The following is a 15,000-nucleotide window of genomic DNA, read 5'->3' on the forward strand; positions in this document are numbered from 1 at the left end:
TCTCTCTGTCTCTCTCTCTCTCTCTCTGTCTCTCTCTCTCTCTCTCTCTCTCTCTCTCTCTCTCTCTTTCACAGCTGATTGATGGCAGCCTTCCTCTCTCCGGGGTGAGTCGGTCACTGACATCTCTCTGTCCTCCCTCTTTAACCAAACTCGGTCGGTCGTTTGCCCGAAGCTCGTGAACTCTGTCCCACAGTGACACGAGCAGGGACGTGGGATCTGTCGCTGGCGTTTCTCTTGAGCCTCCGGTGTTCACGACTCCCACGACGGTTCAGACGCTACGTTTCTCCACAGAAGGATGTTAGCTCAGAGCGGAGTTAGCTGTTAGCAATTCAATCAACAGTAGCCAGAAACATCCAAATACAAAGAGAAATAATCAGAAAGACTGATGAATCAATTCGTAGAGAAATTGACTGAGAGTCGTGTTTTAATTAACGCACAGATGAAGGTACAAAGTGCTGGAGATAGAGAACGTCCACACATCTCCAGTGCACAGTGATGTAAATGAGAAGCTGAGTCCCTGTAGAGTCAAATTAGTTTTTGACTCTACAGATGATTTCAAGACTATTTCAGGTTTCCTCTTAGCGTGTGAATTTGTGTTTAATCAAATTTGAGCATGAAAACTGGACAGATGATCGTGGATGGACACACACAAAACAAACAACTACAAACACACAAATCAACTTACTTCTAGAAATCTCTTCACAACCCAGATGGAGCCTGTGAGAGTCCAGAGCTTCTTAACTGTTTGTAAAGTCTCCTCATGAAGAATCAATCATTTCAATCTCATTTAATTTAAAACCGAACCTGTCACATGGTTCCAGCGTCGTCATGGTGACAACAAGTTGTTTTTCAAAAACAAGATGTTTGAAGAATTTGAATTTGGAAACTAGCGATGAGCAGTTTTGTGTCATTAAATGTTTTGAATCTGCTCCTCATGAATCCTGCAGGAGAACCTGAGTGTTTGGTTTCTGAGGCGAAACCAGGCGGCGTCTGCCAGCTGGACGTCTCTGCTGGTCTTTTGGACGTGGACGTGGAGTCTGTTCCTCGGCCAGATCGTTCCTCTCCAGCCGAGCGTCACATGGCAGACGTGTGTGGTTCATGTGAGGAGGCTGGAACTGACCGAGGAGGCCAAACGCCTCCATCTGCCTCCGTGTTGGTGAGGAGCGGAGTTCTACAGGATCCTGCAGGAGGAGCTCAGTGAGAATATTCAGACTTTCTGAATGAAAACGGATTCTTCATCATCTCGTCAGCTGTTGATCCTGAATGAAGATTTATAATGACTCAGAAACTCTGATGCTCTAGAGAAGAGACTGAAGATCTAACAAACCCTGAAGGACCTGGTCTATCAGGACCTGGTCTACAAAGACCTGGTCTAATAGGACTCGGACCCAGAGACTTTAAAGGGTCAGAATCTGGCTCTGATCAAACTTCATGAGCTGATAAATGAAACAGGGTTGAGTTTGTCTTCTTCTTTCTGAAGGACCCTCAGCTGGACCCTTCAACCACCAGGTCCAGACTCCAGGATGTGAACCACACTGATCCCAACAACATTTAGATGCGGATCCTTTTTCTTTGGAAGTTATTTGTCTTGCATTTCAGCCCCTTGCATGAGGTGTAAAGAGAGTTTTCAGATTAAAGGCCTGCTTCCTGAGGATATTAAATGAGAAACCTGCAGTGCCTCTAAAACCCAGTGTGCAGAGTTTGTGAATAGACGTGGTCCTCTGGAGGCAGGAAGGTTTCAGAGCTGCTGTCAGAAACTCTCAGCCAACCCACTAATCCAGTTCAGCCCAGCGTCCTCCAGATGAAATGTAGGCTGTTGCTCAAAGTAAGAACTTCTGACCCATTTACACATCAGCAAACTCACTTTTAGCCTCGTGTGCTGTGAGAAACTCCCGGACACGCTCACGCCGTCCGGACACTCATGACTCACAACCTCATTTCCCGTCCCCGCTGGTTCACACAGAACGCTGTTTCTGAAGCTGGTCGGTCCATCCCAAGGGAACGCAGGCCGGCGTTCGCCCCATTTACACCGGGAGCTCAAATCCCAGAGAAGACGCTGGGTGTTATTTTGAGTCCGGCCTTCACAGGAGGCCGAGCTGAACGAGCTGTCGTTGTGACTTTCAGACATTAAAGGACACGGATCATGATCCGACATCTGAGATCAAGGCTCCAGCTCCTCTCGTAAATACGACTCAGTCGCTTCATGAAAACTGTGTAAACGTTAAAGAGTCTAATTAAGATAATAATGAGTCAAAGTAAACGTTAAATAAATGTTTGTAAAGATGTTTCTGTCGTTTCAGCTCGTTCTTATCTCACTGAGGTTTGTTCAAGTGTTTCTCATCAGTTTGGTTTGAATCTGTTATTTCATCTTAAACAGGCTGAGACGTCGTGATTGACAGGGGACACTGACTCCTGATTGGTCGGTATGGGCGGGACCTCGATGGCCCGGCTCCCCCCCACGATCACTACTGCCACTCTGACTTCAAAACGTTCGGATCTGAGTTATTTCAGCTTCATTTTTACCGACTGGAGGAGACGTGTCGTCATCTTTAGTCACAGGCTGAACGTCACAGTTTAGTTATAATAATAAGACCTTATAATATAAGACCTAGAGTGAGGTCATGGGCGCAGCATACGCCCCCTTCAGGACACTTAGTCACAGGGTCACAGGTTAAACCTGGACTTCAGGAAGCTGACGGGTTATTATTTGACCTTTGGATGATCCCAGGTCGTAAGAAAGGAGCTCATGTGTCGTGTTTGAACGCTTCAGCTCCACTGAGTGACCTTCATCCTGGGGTCAGACTGGGTCTCTGCACCATCAACACACATGAACACCAACACTCTCCACTATCTGCTGCTGCTCCTCCAGGTCGGAGCACACCTTCCCTCCAGCGTGGACCTTCAGCAGATATCATGTGTCTCCTTCACCGGCTGCTTCTCCTCACTGAAGCTGCAGCTGCGTGAACGTCTGTAGGTTTTACATAATGAAACGTTGGTTCTTTGTTCTGTTCAGTCACAGTTATGATGGAAGCATGATTTTGTGCTTCAGTGAATCAGGTTTATTATTATTATAATGTTTGTCCGAGTGGGAGGAGCAGCCTCGTCAGTGTGTGAATGGAAACAACATGGCCGACGCCTCTCTGGGGTTTCGGCTCTTTCACGTCTGACACCTTCAAACAGAACCAGCGATGGAACAGAGACAAACCAGAAACACATGAGGAGGAAGAACTTCATCTTCAACATCACTCGCTGGGGCTTCTGGGTAATGTAGTCTTTTGTGAAGCTCTTGTTTCTGCTGATTGTATTGATTCACATTCATGTGGTGGAACTGGAAATAAAATCTGTCCTGACTCGGACCCACAGTTTGACCCCCACTGGGCGGAACCACGTGACCTCATTCATTAAAATCTGCTCTGACTCAGATCACGTGATGAAATGAATAAAAGAGAGGAGAAGTCTCCAGATCTCGTGGGAATTCATCTCTCAGGCTTCTCTCCATTTTAATGAGCTGCTCCTGTTTCTGCTACAGGAGTTATTCTCTTTCACCTACTAACTCTACTGCTTTGTCAAACTGCTTTCATTTTAAATTCTAAAATAAAATCTAATATTTTATTTTTGTTGCATTATTGGTAATTCCTCAGTTTTATAATAATTATTTGCATATTTCGAATAAAATGCAAATTTTTTAGATTTTAAAATGAGCGTCCAAACATAACATCAAAACATATTTATGTTAATGAGTTCTCCTGTATTTATAATAATGATCATTTTCTCCAGCGACAGAAGATTATCATCAAAGTACATCTGGATATATATTTATATATAGCTCAGTATTATCAGCTGTAAAAAACGCCTTTATATATTTTTTCTTGAACGAGATTCACAGAAAATGATGAAATAAAAGTGAGTGAGCTTCCTGCGGCCTCACGGTTTATTATTATAAAGATCATCTAAGATCCTATCAAATGTTTTTATTTGAGATTTTGAATATTGAATTGTTTAGGAGATCTGATATTTTTCCATCAGGTGAGATCACGTGTTTAAACGTCATAAACAAACGTGTTTCTCTCTGTTCTCTCCTCCAGGTTGAACATTATAATTATTATTCAATTCATATTTTAATAATTAGATGTTAAATGTTTAGATGTGGAAACAGTCGCGTTCACGTCTCACCACATCCATATTAATGTAGAAACTCGCCGGGAGCGCGCGTCCCCTCGGGAGCCCGCAGCACGCAAACTGCGGCTCTGGTGAAAAACGCGCAACAGCTTCATTCAAAGTCAACGAAAAGACGCGGACACGAATTTACTGCTGCAGGAAATTCACTGAAATAAAACCCGAGAAACACCGAGGCCGCAAAGTCTCACACGGGCACGAGGATCCAGTTACTCTGTCTGTTAAAGCACTAAATATTAAATAGTCTCTTTAAATAATAAAAGTGAGATGATGTGTGTAATGAAATTCATAACGGAGGGCTCGAACATACAGACTTTACAGACCGTTTGAATATGGTTTGGTCTAAAAGGTTCCATCCTTCAGATCATAAGACCATAAGATCTCAAATAATCAGCTGAACAGATGTTAAGACTTCGGCATTAATACAGATATATTTGAGTTATTTTAAACCAATAAAACAGTCCGGATACAGTTGACCTTGGAATATTAGAAATATTCAATATGGAATCAGCTGCTTTATCCATTATCCTGTTTGTGCTGTTGTTTAAAATCTCCTCCTGCAGCAGGAACACGAGATTATAGATTTAATCACCGTTGTTAAAATACCACAAAACGAAAAAGTACAGTTTACAGTTTGTCTTGATCAATACTATTTGTCCTTTTACTGATATTTCTCCTGCAGGATGGAAACAAGGAGAATTATGGGATGTGTTTAAAATGCAGGAATCTTATAGGACTGTTTGGTTTGGTTTCCTGCTGCAGCGTGAAGAGCAGTTTGATGTGGTGTTTCCTGAACTGAACAAACATCTTCTACATCAGGACCATCACCTCCTCCTCCTCCTCCTCCTCCTCCTCCTCCTCCTCCTCCTCAGAATCGATATAGACTGAGTGCTGAGACGTGTGGCAGCTCAGGGACTCTTCCTCATTAATAATGAATCTACTCCAAATCCCACTCTCTCTGTGTGTGTGTGTGTGTGTGTGTGTGTGTGTGTGTGTGTGTGTGTGTGTGTGTGTGTGTGTGTGTGTGTGTGTGTGTGTGTGTGTGTAATAAGTATCCATCATCTTGAAAGCAACAAACCAAACTCCTCATATGAAACCACAGTTTTATCCCCTGATCAAAACGACAACACACACTTCTTTTCAAACATTAGTCATTTTATTTATTTAATCTTTATCATTTTAGCAATCTTTTCTTTTTTCTTTTAAATATCTCAGTAGACTTATAATTTGTATCAATCTTCTGTTAAAACTGTCTGGGATACTATTTATAATAGAACTTTTTTATTTTCTCAAAATCCCTTTGATATACATATTCTCTTATTTAGATGATTTTTGGAACAAGTCCTTTTTTAAACGTCATAACGCGACATCCCCATAAACGAACAAAGAGACGAACTCAGAGACGAACAGAAGAACACGTGTTGAGCCTCAGCAGAGAAACTCCTCCTCCATGTCGACGCGTTACGATGCTACTGTTGGGACTCGGCTGTTTCACGTACAGACCTAAAATACATCACCTCTAAAATCGTCTAGTATGAATCACCGCAGATGAAAAGGGGGGGATGTGCTCAATGGAAACAGTCGTATCGCTCTTCAGCCACGGTGTTTTATTATATATACTTTTTATTTGTAGCTACACTGGCCATGAAGTCACTGCGTTGTATTGCTGTCAACTTTTCAAAATAAAATCTAATTTCTTCCTTTAACCCACAGATTCATTCATTTCTAACACAAGGATCTGCCGAGCGGGGGGGTGGCCAACAGAGGCATGATGGGAAATCAGCCACCAACATGGATACAGTTCGGTACGGGATTGAAGAGATGAGATTTCAGGAAATGAGCACAAAACTACTTATTTACTTTATGAGACATTCAAGTTGAACAGTTTTATCAATTAAATCAGCACCAAACTGAAACGCTCATTTAGCCACATGCTAACTTCAGCTCTTCGCTAACCTGGAGTTTAGCTCATTTAAACAAATGTTTTAACTTCAACCTTTAAACTCAACTATTAGCTAACATGATTCTACTTTAGCTTCCGAACTGAGCTGTTAACTATGAACTAGACACAACCTGTGTTCACCACTTCTCTTCTTTCTTTATTTAACCCAACCCGCGAGCTTCAGCTAACACATTACACTGATCAATATGTTTAATCACTCAAATCGCCAGCTAGCCTTTGATGTGTTGCTGAACTGAAACATTAGCTAACCTCACTCGCTCTGTTTTAACTGGTCTACTTTAGCTAACCCACCTGAACCGAAGCTAACTTCACACAATACATTTCTGCTGCTAACTCAAACCAATGGCTAATCTCCATCGATTGCTTTTAGCTATAAGACAAACTGTTAGTTAGCCACCCACGTTTTAGCTGCCTTTGATTTTAATTGTAAACCAAAACGTTAGCTTAACTGAAGCTAATGCTAATCTTTTTAGTCAAGCCAAATTAGTTGGGTAAGTAAATACTTTTAAATCTTTAGTGAAAAACAGAATATTTTTTCCATCACCAGCGATAATCAACATTTCCGTTTGTGCTCATCTCCTGAATCGAGCTGAAGCGACTTGACGCAGATCATCAGTCTGAGCTGAGGACGAGAAGCAGGCGTTGAACTCCACGTCGTCGGAGCTCGCGGAGTAAACGCTGCTGCGTCACAACAGGAAGTGGCAGAGCAACATTTCTTCAGCTGGGTTTGGTTGTAGCCGTCTCAACAACCAAGTTTAAAACCCTATACGTTTAAAAACATGCCCCCTGCAGGCTCACAATGAACTGCAAGCCACGCTGCATGGGTCCACCGCACTGCTGCTTTTGTCAGAGCCACAGATTTACCCGTTCACCTGTACAGGTGGAAACTGACCGGATCACCGACTGTGACGACTCCAAACAAACAAATTCCAGTTGCTGCTAAATGTCGCCATGAGGAATAAAAGCTTGTGTGACCGTGGCCTGAGCACAACGAACAGAGAATACAAACATTACATCAGCATCGAGCATTCAGTCCGTCAAACCCAGCAGCGCAACCGAGTCGGTGCAATAAAAAAGGAGAAACTGTCCGTGATGGAAATGAGGTGACGGCTCTGAAATGGACTCCGGGCCTTGGCTTGTCGTATTGATTTGATGGCGTTAAGCTTGGCCTGGCGTACACGTGAAGATGTGCCTCCGGCTATAAGGGAACCTAATATACAGCCTGACACTGTGTCAGCACCCTGCAGTCACATGGTGGCGTCTAGGCCGAGCCCACTAAACATCAATAATTCATGGTTGACTTTAATACTGTGTAATTCCACGATTGTAAGTGGCCAAGAATCCATCAAATTTTCATCATTGTCATCATTTCAGCTCAACGGCTTGTTGAATATTTCATGTCGTCGCCCGGGTCGGGTCAGCGTGTGATTGGATGAGCGCTCCGGGAGGACGACCTGCAGATGTCCCAGGAAGTGTCCCCCGCCGTGGAGTGATGCAATAATTAAAATCCGTCTCGGGCGTAGTTTTCTGGTGATGGATTCGAACTCAGTCCAGGAAGTCGTATTTTCAGTATCGAAGAGCAGCTATCACTCTTTTTCTATTTTCTTTTTTTATTTGGGTTTTTTCCGTTTTTCTTCTTTTCCCTTGTGTTTTTATGTTTTCCTGGTATCTGTTAAAACGCCAGCCAAGTCAGTATGGTGGGCAGTGCGGTTAGAACCCAGGCGAGGCCCCTGGCGTCGGCAGATCTGGGGGCTCCGTTGCCGCCGCCACAGAGTTCAAACAAACTCCCACGGAAATCCAGATTGCGGGACTCCATTTTCAGTTTCTCCCAGAGGTCCGTCGCTCCCTCCTGGCAGTCGGCCAGCGCCGTTGTGGCACAGGAGTGGAAGTTATCCCAGTAACTGGCAGGAGAAAACACAGCAGGCGTTAACACCACAAGCTCATGACGGCACTGGGAGGCTGGTTCTAAGCTGGATGCTACTGAGGAGGCAGAGCCAAGAGAGGAAGTCATCCCAGGAAACAAAGCTCATGAAGACACAGACGGTGAAGAAACCAGAAACTGCAGAAAACCTCCAACCATAACTACACTTTGTGTCTCATGAGCAGAACGATATTTTATATAATTCTCAAACCCAGTCTGAGAGAGAAGAGGTGTTTGACTGCGTCAGCGTCTTATAACAAATGAAACCTTCAGTGGAAGCAAGGAGACGAGATGATGACGTAACAATGGACGTCTCCAGCATCTTCATGAAAACAAGTAGAATAAGAGTAAAACTGGGTTCGAGACAAAGACGTGAAGTCAAATAAAAGTCTGACAACATTAAAAAAACGTTCCATTGTTATGATATAAATTCATTTCTTGGACTAATTCATAAATAAACTCTCGTCATCTTTTCTGTCTCTGTCTCTGGAGCGTCCTCTCTGTTTCAGGAAGACCCTCTCTGCCTGGGATGGTTCAAATATTATGGCTGACAATCTTTCATTTCAGAAATTGAATCAGATTTGACATCTGGATCCAAACCCCCCTATGTCCTCTCCTCCCTCCATCCTTCTGCCCTTCCTCTTTTCTTTCCTTATATTACCTCCTTCCCCACCATACCGCCCTTTTTCATCTAAACTCTTCCTCCTCTCTCCCTCGTTTCCTTTCCTCTTCCTTTCCCCCCCCGAGTTCTTTTGAGAGTTTAATGTTTTATTCACACTGAAGCATCCTCCTCTTTTTTCTCCTCTTCTCATCTCTCACTTCCTCTTTGCCCTCATTTCTACTCGCCTCATTTGTTTTTATAATGTTTGTCTATTTTTACATATTTTATTTCTTCTCTTTGTCTTTTTTTGGCCTCTTCTCTTCCTCTGCATCTTTTCATCTGTCCATCTTTTTTTTCCCTTTCTCTGCCCAGTTAATGTTAGAATGACACCAGGCTGCTCACTGACGCATGCTGCGACACACACAGACACACACACAGACACACAACACACACACACACACACACACACACACACACACACACACACACACACACACACACACACACACACACACCGTATCTAATCCAATCTTCCAATCTGCTCTTATTGATGTTGACCTCTTGAACCAAGTCGTGTCGATGCTTCATCTCTGAGCAATTACCGTGTGTGTGTGTGTGTGTGTGTGTGTGTGTGTGTGTGTGTGTGTGTGTGTGTGTGTGTGTGTGTGTGTGTGTGTGTGTGTGCAGGGTGGGGGCTTCTTGCTCCAGTGTGCCATCTGGTGCCCACCCGGCCCGTATGGTGGGATGAATGTGTGTGTGTGTGTGTGTGTGTGTGTGTTGGGGGGTCAGCTGTCTAAGACCCCCACCACCACCTTCTCCCTCAGGGTCTTTGCTTAAATTACTCATCTTATTTTCTGTGTTAAGAGTCGAGAGAGATTCACTGTCACGTGCACACACTCAGGTGTGTGTGTGTGTGTGTGTGTGTGTGTGTGTGTGTGTGTGTGTGTGTGTGTGTGTGTGTGTGTGTGTGAGTGTGAGTCTCTTATTAGCAGCTTTAGCTTCAGTAATCTGGGACGATGGATGTGATCAGGTGGTGGATCCTGGGATCTTTGTTTCAGAACATTATGATTTCACAGAGAATAATTCATGAATCTTGATGAAATGTCTTCAGGACTGATATTAATGTGATTTGGTGCAGATTGACTTTAAAGTTTCTAGGGTTGTGGATCCATCCGACATTCTACTGACCCTGAATTTGATTATTTTTATGTTGAAAGTAAATTAGTTTTAAAAAAAGAAAAACGTATTAAACTGGGCTCTTCTTATAACTTGTATTCTGTGTATGTCGCACACTTTATACATTTTACAGTATCTGGATGTGTAGAAGTGATTAAATCGCATAATTCAAAGTTTAAACCCCTGAGAGAAAATACGGAGGTGGACAAAATATCATGAGCATGTATACAAACTAAAATGATCCCAGTGATTAACCTCTGGTCATCTGAGAGTTGTGTTGTTGTAATAGACTGATGATGATGATGATGATGGTGTTTTGTGTTTTCAGGCGTCTGCTGCTGCTCCACCTGACGTTAGAAACCGTCTCTGACAGGACATGAGGACTTTGAGGGAACGTACGTGCAGATCTTGTGCAGGTTCTCCCTGTCGTCCAGGTCCTGGGGATAGTTGGCCATGTTCTCCCCCAGCTGAAGCAGACAGTCCGAGAATCCTTTAAACACCGAGTCACATTGACCAGCGCTGACCAGCACCGTCTGCAACACTGAGACTGCAGGAGGAAGAGGAGGAGGAGGATGAAGGTGGGACAGGAAGAGAAGGAGGGAGGTAAGGGAGGAGGGGAGAGATGGGAGACTTTTAGTTTCACCTTCGTCATATTTTATATTCTCGTGGTTTCTGAGCTGATTCTCAGTATCAAGTGTTGAACATCATGATTCAGTGGAACCTCCTCGTTCTTGCTGCTGCGCTGTACAGTCACATCCTCCTTCATCTTTACATGAGCTCAACATTTCAACATTTAGAAAAAGCTCCAGCTTTAAAAGCTGCTGGTTCATGCTTGTTTAATTGTCTCTTGTCAGGAAGTTTACGTCCCCACTTAAAGAAAAGCTTTCGCTTCGAATGTTATTTCAGTGTTTTTATATCTAACAAATGTAGAAGTTTTTGTTTCCTCTAATAAAAAACAACACTGATTCATTCTGAGGAGGTGAAGAATCTGCACCTGAGAAAAGGTTAACTGTGAGGTCAAGTTTCTAGAACAGATGTAAAGATATATATATAAAGAGAGAGAGATAAAATAGAGATGTAAAAGACATGAGCCAAACAAAAGAGTCTGTGAACCAATCCCGAGTCTCTTTGCACTGTTAGAAGCTGTCGTCACGTGGTTATTTAAAGTTTATGGATTTGACGTGAGGCCGCAGCTCAGTGTGAATCGGATTCATTTATTCTAAACATTCGGGTGTAAAACGTCACCACCTTTCCTCACTGTCCTGTAGATGTCACTGTTTCCACAAACTTGTGAAGGACACGTTGACATTGTGATCCCCCCCCCCATCCACTGACACTTCTGCTGTTTTAAAAGAGCAGGAACCAAATCTGAAACACACGACTCTACAAATACTTCAAATACTGACCATTATTTGTATCACCGTGTGTGTGTGTGTGTGCGTGTGTGTGTGTGTGTGTGTGTGTGTGTGTGTGTGTGTGTGTGTGTATGTGTGTGTGTAATCAGGCACTAATTCACTTTAACAGATAGAGAATTTAACTGTCTGACACGCCTCCATCCCCCTCGGACAGTCACATGTGCACAAACACGACACACATCTTTACATGACCTTTGTTACCTCTGTGTGTGTGTGTGTGTGTGTGTGTGTGTGTGTGTGTGTGTGTGTGTGTGTGTGTGTGTGTGTGTGTGCGTGGTTCGTTAAGCAGGGAATGGGGCTGATTGATTGGTTTGGATAATAACACGCCTGCTGTCCGGTTCCACTCGATCAAACTGTGGACTAACACAGCATGACGTGTAGGACGAGACACGGCTGTTACAGGGGGACGGGTGTGTGTGTGTGTGTGTGTGTGTGTGTGTGTGTGTGTGTGTGTGTGTGTGTGTTTGGGGGGTAAATTACATGGAAACTGACAATATATTTATTTCCATTACGTATAATATGTAGATATATATTCACCTGATCAGTAAATATTGTCTTTCTGATTGTCGTATTATAATTTAACTTCATGTCTTCATACGTCAAATCCTTCCTGGTGTTTCTATGTTTTTTTACCCTGCAGAGTTTTTTCTCGTCTTAACCTCAGACTGTTTATAAAAATGTTCGTAGACTCCGGGTCTGTGAAGTGAAGCCAATGTGGAAGAGCCTGAAAGCTGTCTTCTGTGTAGTGACCAGCAGGGGGCGACTCCTCTGGTAGTTTCTATAGAAGTCTATAGAAAGTGACTTCTCACTTTATAACGTCAGGAAACATTCAGGAGTTTCTGTCTCAGTCTCTAGTTTCAAGTCTTCTTCAAACAGCTGATGTTCATTTAGTGAATTATGATCATTTAGAGTCAAACAGACCATAAAGCACCGGATGTGTTGGGGGGGGGTACCACAGTGTGATTGACAGCTAGTCCCATCCAATGGGTGCAGGTGTAGGTGTAGGGGCATTAATAATAATAATTAATAAAGATTTAACGACTGAGAGAAAAGATGAGACTGAACAACAATGTTTTCCTTCGATCTTTGACCGAAGGAAAAATCTGTACGACTAAAATGATTATATATTAAATGTGAAGTTCCACGAGCTCCATCATTTCTGAAAACATCAGCAGGCGTGAATTCTGAAACGTGACTGTAAATGAAGTCATCATGAATTGACTCTGTTCTCTGCTGCTGCTTCGTCTCGGAACATGATCCACAGATTATGTTTCATATTTGACGTTTAGAATAAAAATCTAATTTATTTTAATGTCAAAGATCTAAAGACTGAAGGAGCTGTGACATCACAGGGGGAGGTCACGTGACCTCTCTGAGGGAGGAGGTGGACAAAGGATGGACGGAGATCCAGGGTGAGTTTATTGTTTCCTGTTTGTTGAAGGTTTCCATGAATCACACGAGCAGCTTCTGCACCTCAACCTCAAAGAGATTAATACACCATAAAGAACGTGTTGCTGTGAAGGCTCCTGGTGGAGGAGGGGCTTCCTGAACATCTCACTGTCCTCAGAGGGACTCAGGAGGGGAGGTTCCTCTCTGAGCTGGACGCTGAGGTTACACACTGATTCATGTTCTACACATTTAGTTTATTAAGGCACATGAAGGTTACACTGATCCTAACCTACCATAATATTAATATAATATAATATAATATATAGCAGCTTGTTTGTGTTGAACAATATTTATATCTCCTACTCTTTAATAATTTTAAAAGAGCTCATGTGTATAATCCACACAGTCACTGAACATCTGCAGAATTTATTCAGTATTTATATAATAATAATAATAATAACAATAATAATAATAATTGTGAATCCTCATCATAATAATTAATTTTAGATTTGACCTCATAATATTCTATTTACTTGTAATATGCGAAGAAGCTGTTTAGTTTTATAATCTATTGAAACATTCAGGATGTGTTTAATGAATCTGAAATATCTTTTTTTATCTTTTTACTTTTCTGTATTTAAACACACTGTTATTTCTCTCGTGATTTATTTTGGTTTGACGTCAGTGAGTTAAATGTTTTAATAATGTTCCTCTAATATTCTTATTTAAACTGATTTAGAATTTAATATTATATCGAAATATTCATTTTAATAAGAAATAATAATTATATGATATTCATTAAATACAGTATCTGTAAAATAGAATCAGAATGAATGAGTCTCTGTGTGTTGGAGACATTACATCATCACTTCTTCTTCTCTGCACCAATTACATCATTATTACTGGTTTTATCTATCGAACGGACCAATCAGCTTCCACCACGGTCTCAGGAACATATGAATGAATGAACCCGCCCCCCTGCGCTGACCCGCTCAACAAACCCAACGCACCTCAGCGTTTTACTCCTTTTGATAGATTATTGAAAATGTTCAAATGATCGATTCACTATCGATCAAGACTTTTATTATGAATAAAACATCTTTCATTTGATTTCTCATTTATTGAACGTGTGATTTTTTGACATTTTCCTTCTCAACACGCGTCATTTTTTATTTTCTTCTTTTCTAAAGATAAAACAATAACCTTAAATGTTTTAATATTTCATTTCTATTTTGTATATTTATCATTTTTGATGTTCAGAGCTGCAGCTCGTTTTATTCGTTGTAATTCACCTCCGTAGTTTTATTCTCACTAATCGTTTCATCTCTTATTTTTCACGCAGTATTTTGCGCACATTTCATTCTTCGTCCTGAACTCAGTGTTTTTATCTCTTTATTGTTTTTCCATCTGAAACCAGGACTTCATCACACGCACATGAGCGGGTGCGCGCAGAGCGTTAGTTCACGCCTCTCATCCCATCGGGCACGCTCACACTCATTCACCCCTCCACGCACACGCACACGCACACTGCAGTGTGCCAGAAGCAGCGTGGACTCTCCTCCACAGACACACCCACCTCAGACACACGAGGCCATTTTTCGCGCGTAAAACCCCAAACATCAACCAATAAAAAACAATTAATACAAACTAATACAATAATTATCGACAATAATCTGCTCGAGTTCCACCAATCAGGAACAGGCAGGAGTGTCACGTGTTTATGAAGATGTGTATTTTTAAGGAGGCGTGAAATCTGCTGCAGGAGCGCGCCAAACCGAGTCTCAGCAGCCAATCACAGGGCGGCATGATAAATACAACCAAACCGAAAAGAGTAATAATAATAATGATCATAATAATAATAAATATAATGATAAATATAATGATAAATATAATGATAATAAATATAAAAAGTGTTTGCGTGTGAAATACAGAACAATTAATGGATTAATTAGATTTTCCTCCATGTGTCATAATTAATGTGTTAACATAGAAAACAGGAAACAAATGTTTTCACTCCTTCATCTGAACCTTTATCACTTCATCTCTCTCTCTCTCTCTCTCTCTCTCTCTCTCTCTCTCTCTCTCTCTCTCTCTCTCTCTCTCTCTCTCTCTCTCTCTCTCTCTCTCTCTCTCTCTCTCTCTCTCTCTCTGTCTCTCTCTGTCTCTCTCTCTCTCTCTCTCTCTCTCTCTCTCTCTCTCTCTCTCTCTCTCTCTCTCTCTCTAACAATAGCACTGAGGAGGATTCTGCGTCTTGAATAATTCAGCATCTCTCTAATAACACGCACGCGCGCGCACAGCCTCGTTATGCAATGCAACAGCAGAGAACCATCGACTCATGTGTTTTGTTGGTTCCAGGTAT

The 15,000-nt window shown here is 42.2% G+C and overlaps 1 protein-coding gene across 1 annotated transcript in view; it reads right to left on the reverse strand.

Moving 5' to 3' along the window:
- Nucleotides 1-5,313: 5,313 nt before the first annotated feature.
- The window catches only part of nrn1a (neuritin 1a), a 10,883-nt gene continuing 1,196 nt past the window's right edge, over nt 5,314-15,000 (reverse strand). The window contains exons 2-3 of the mRNA XM_035143252.2: nt 10,237-10,384; nt 5,314-8,040 (exon numbers count right to left, since the gene is read on the reverse strand). Coding sequence (XP_034999143.1) covers nt 7,812-8,040; nt 10,237-10,384 — 377 coding nt within the window. The 3' untranslated portion in view covers nt 5,314-7,811. The remainder of the gene's footprint in view (nt 8,041-10,236; nt 10,385-15,000) is intronic.

This window comes from Hippoglossus stenolepis, chromosome 19 (assembly GCF_022539355.2).
Source record: "Hippoglossus stenolepis isolate QCI-W04-F060 chromosome 19, HSTE1.2, whole genome shotgun sequence".
Lineage (NCBI taxonomy): Eukaryota > Metazoa > Chordata > Actinopteri > Pleuronectiformes > Pleuronectidae > Hippoglossus > Hippoglossus stenolepis.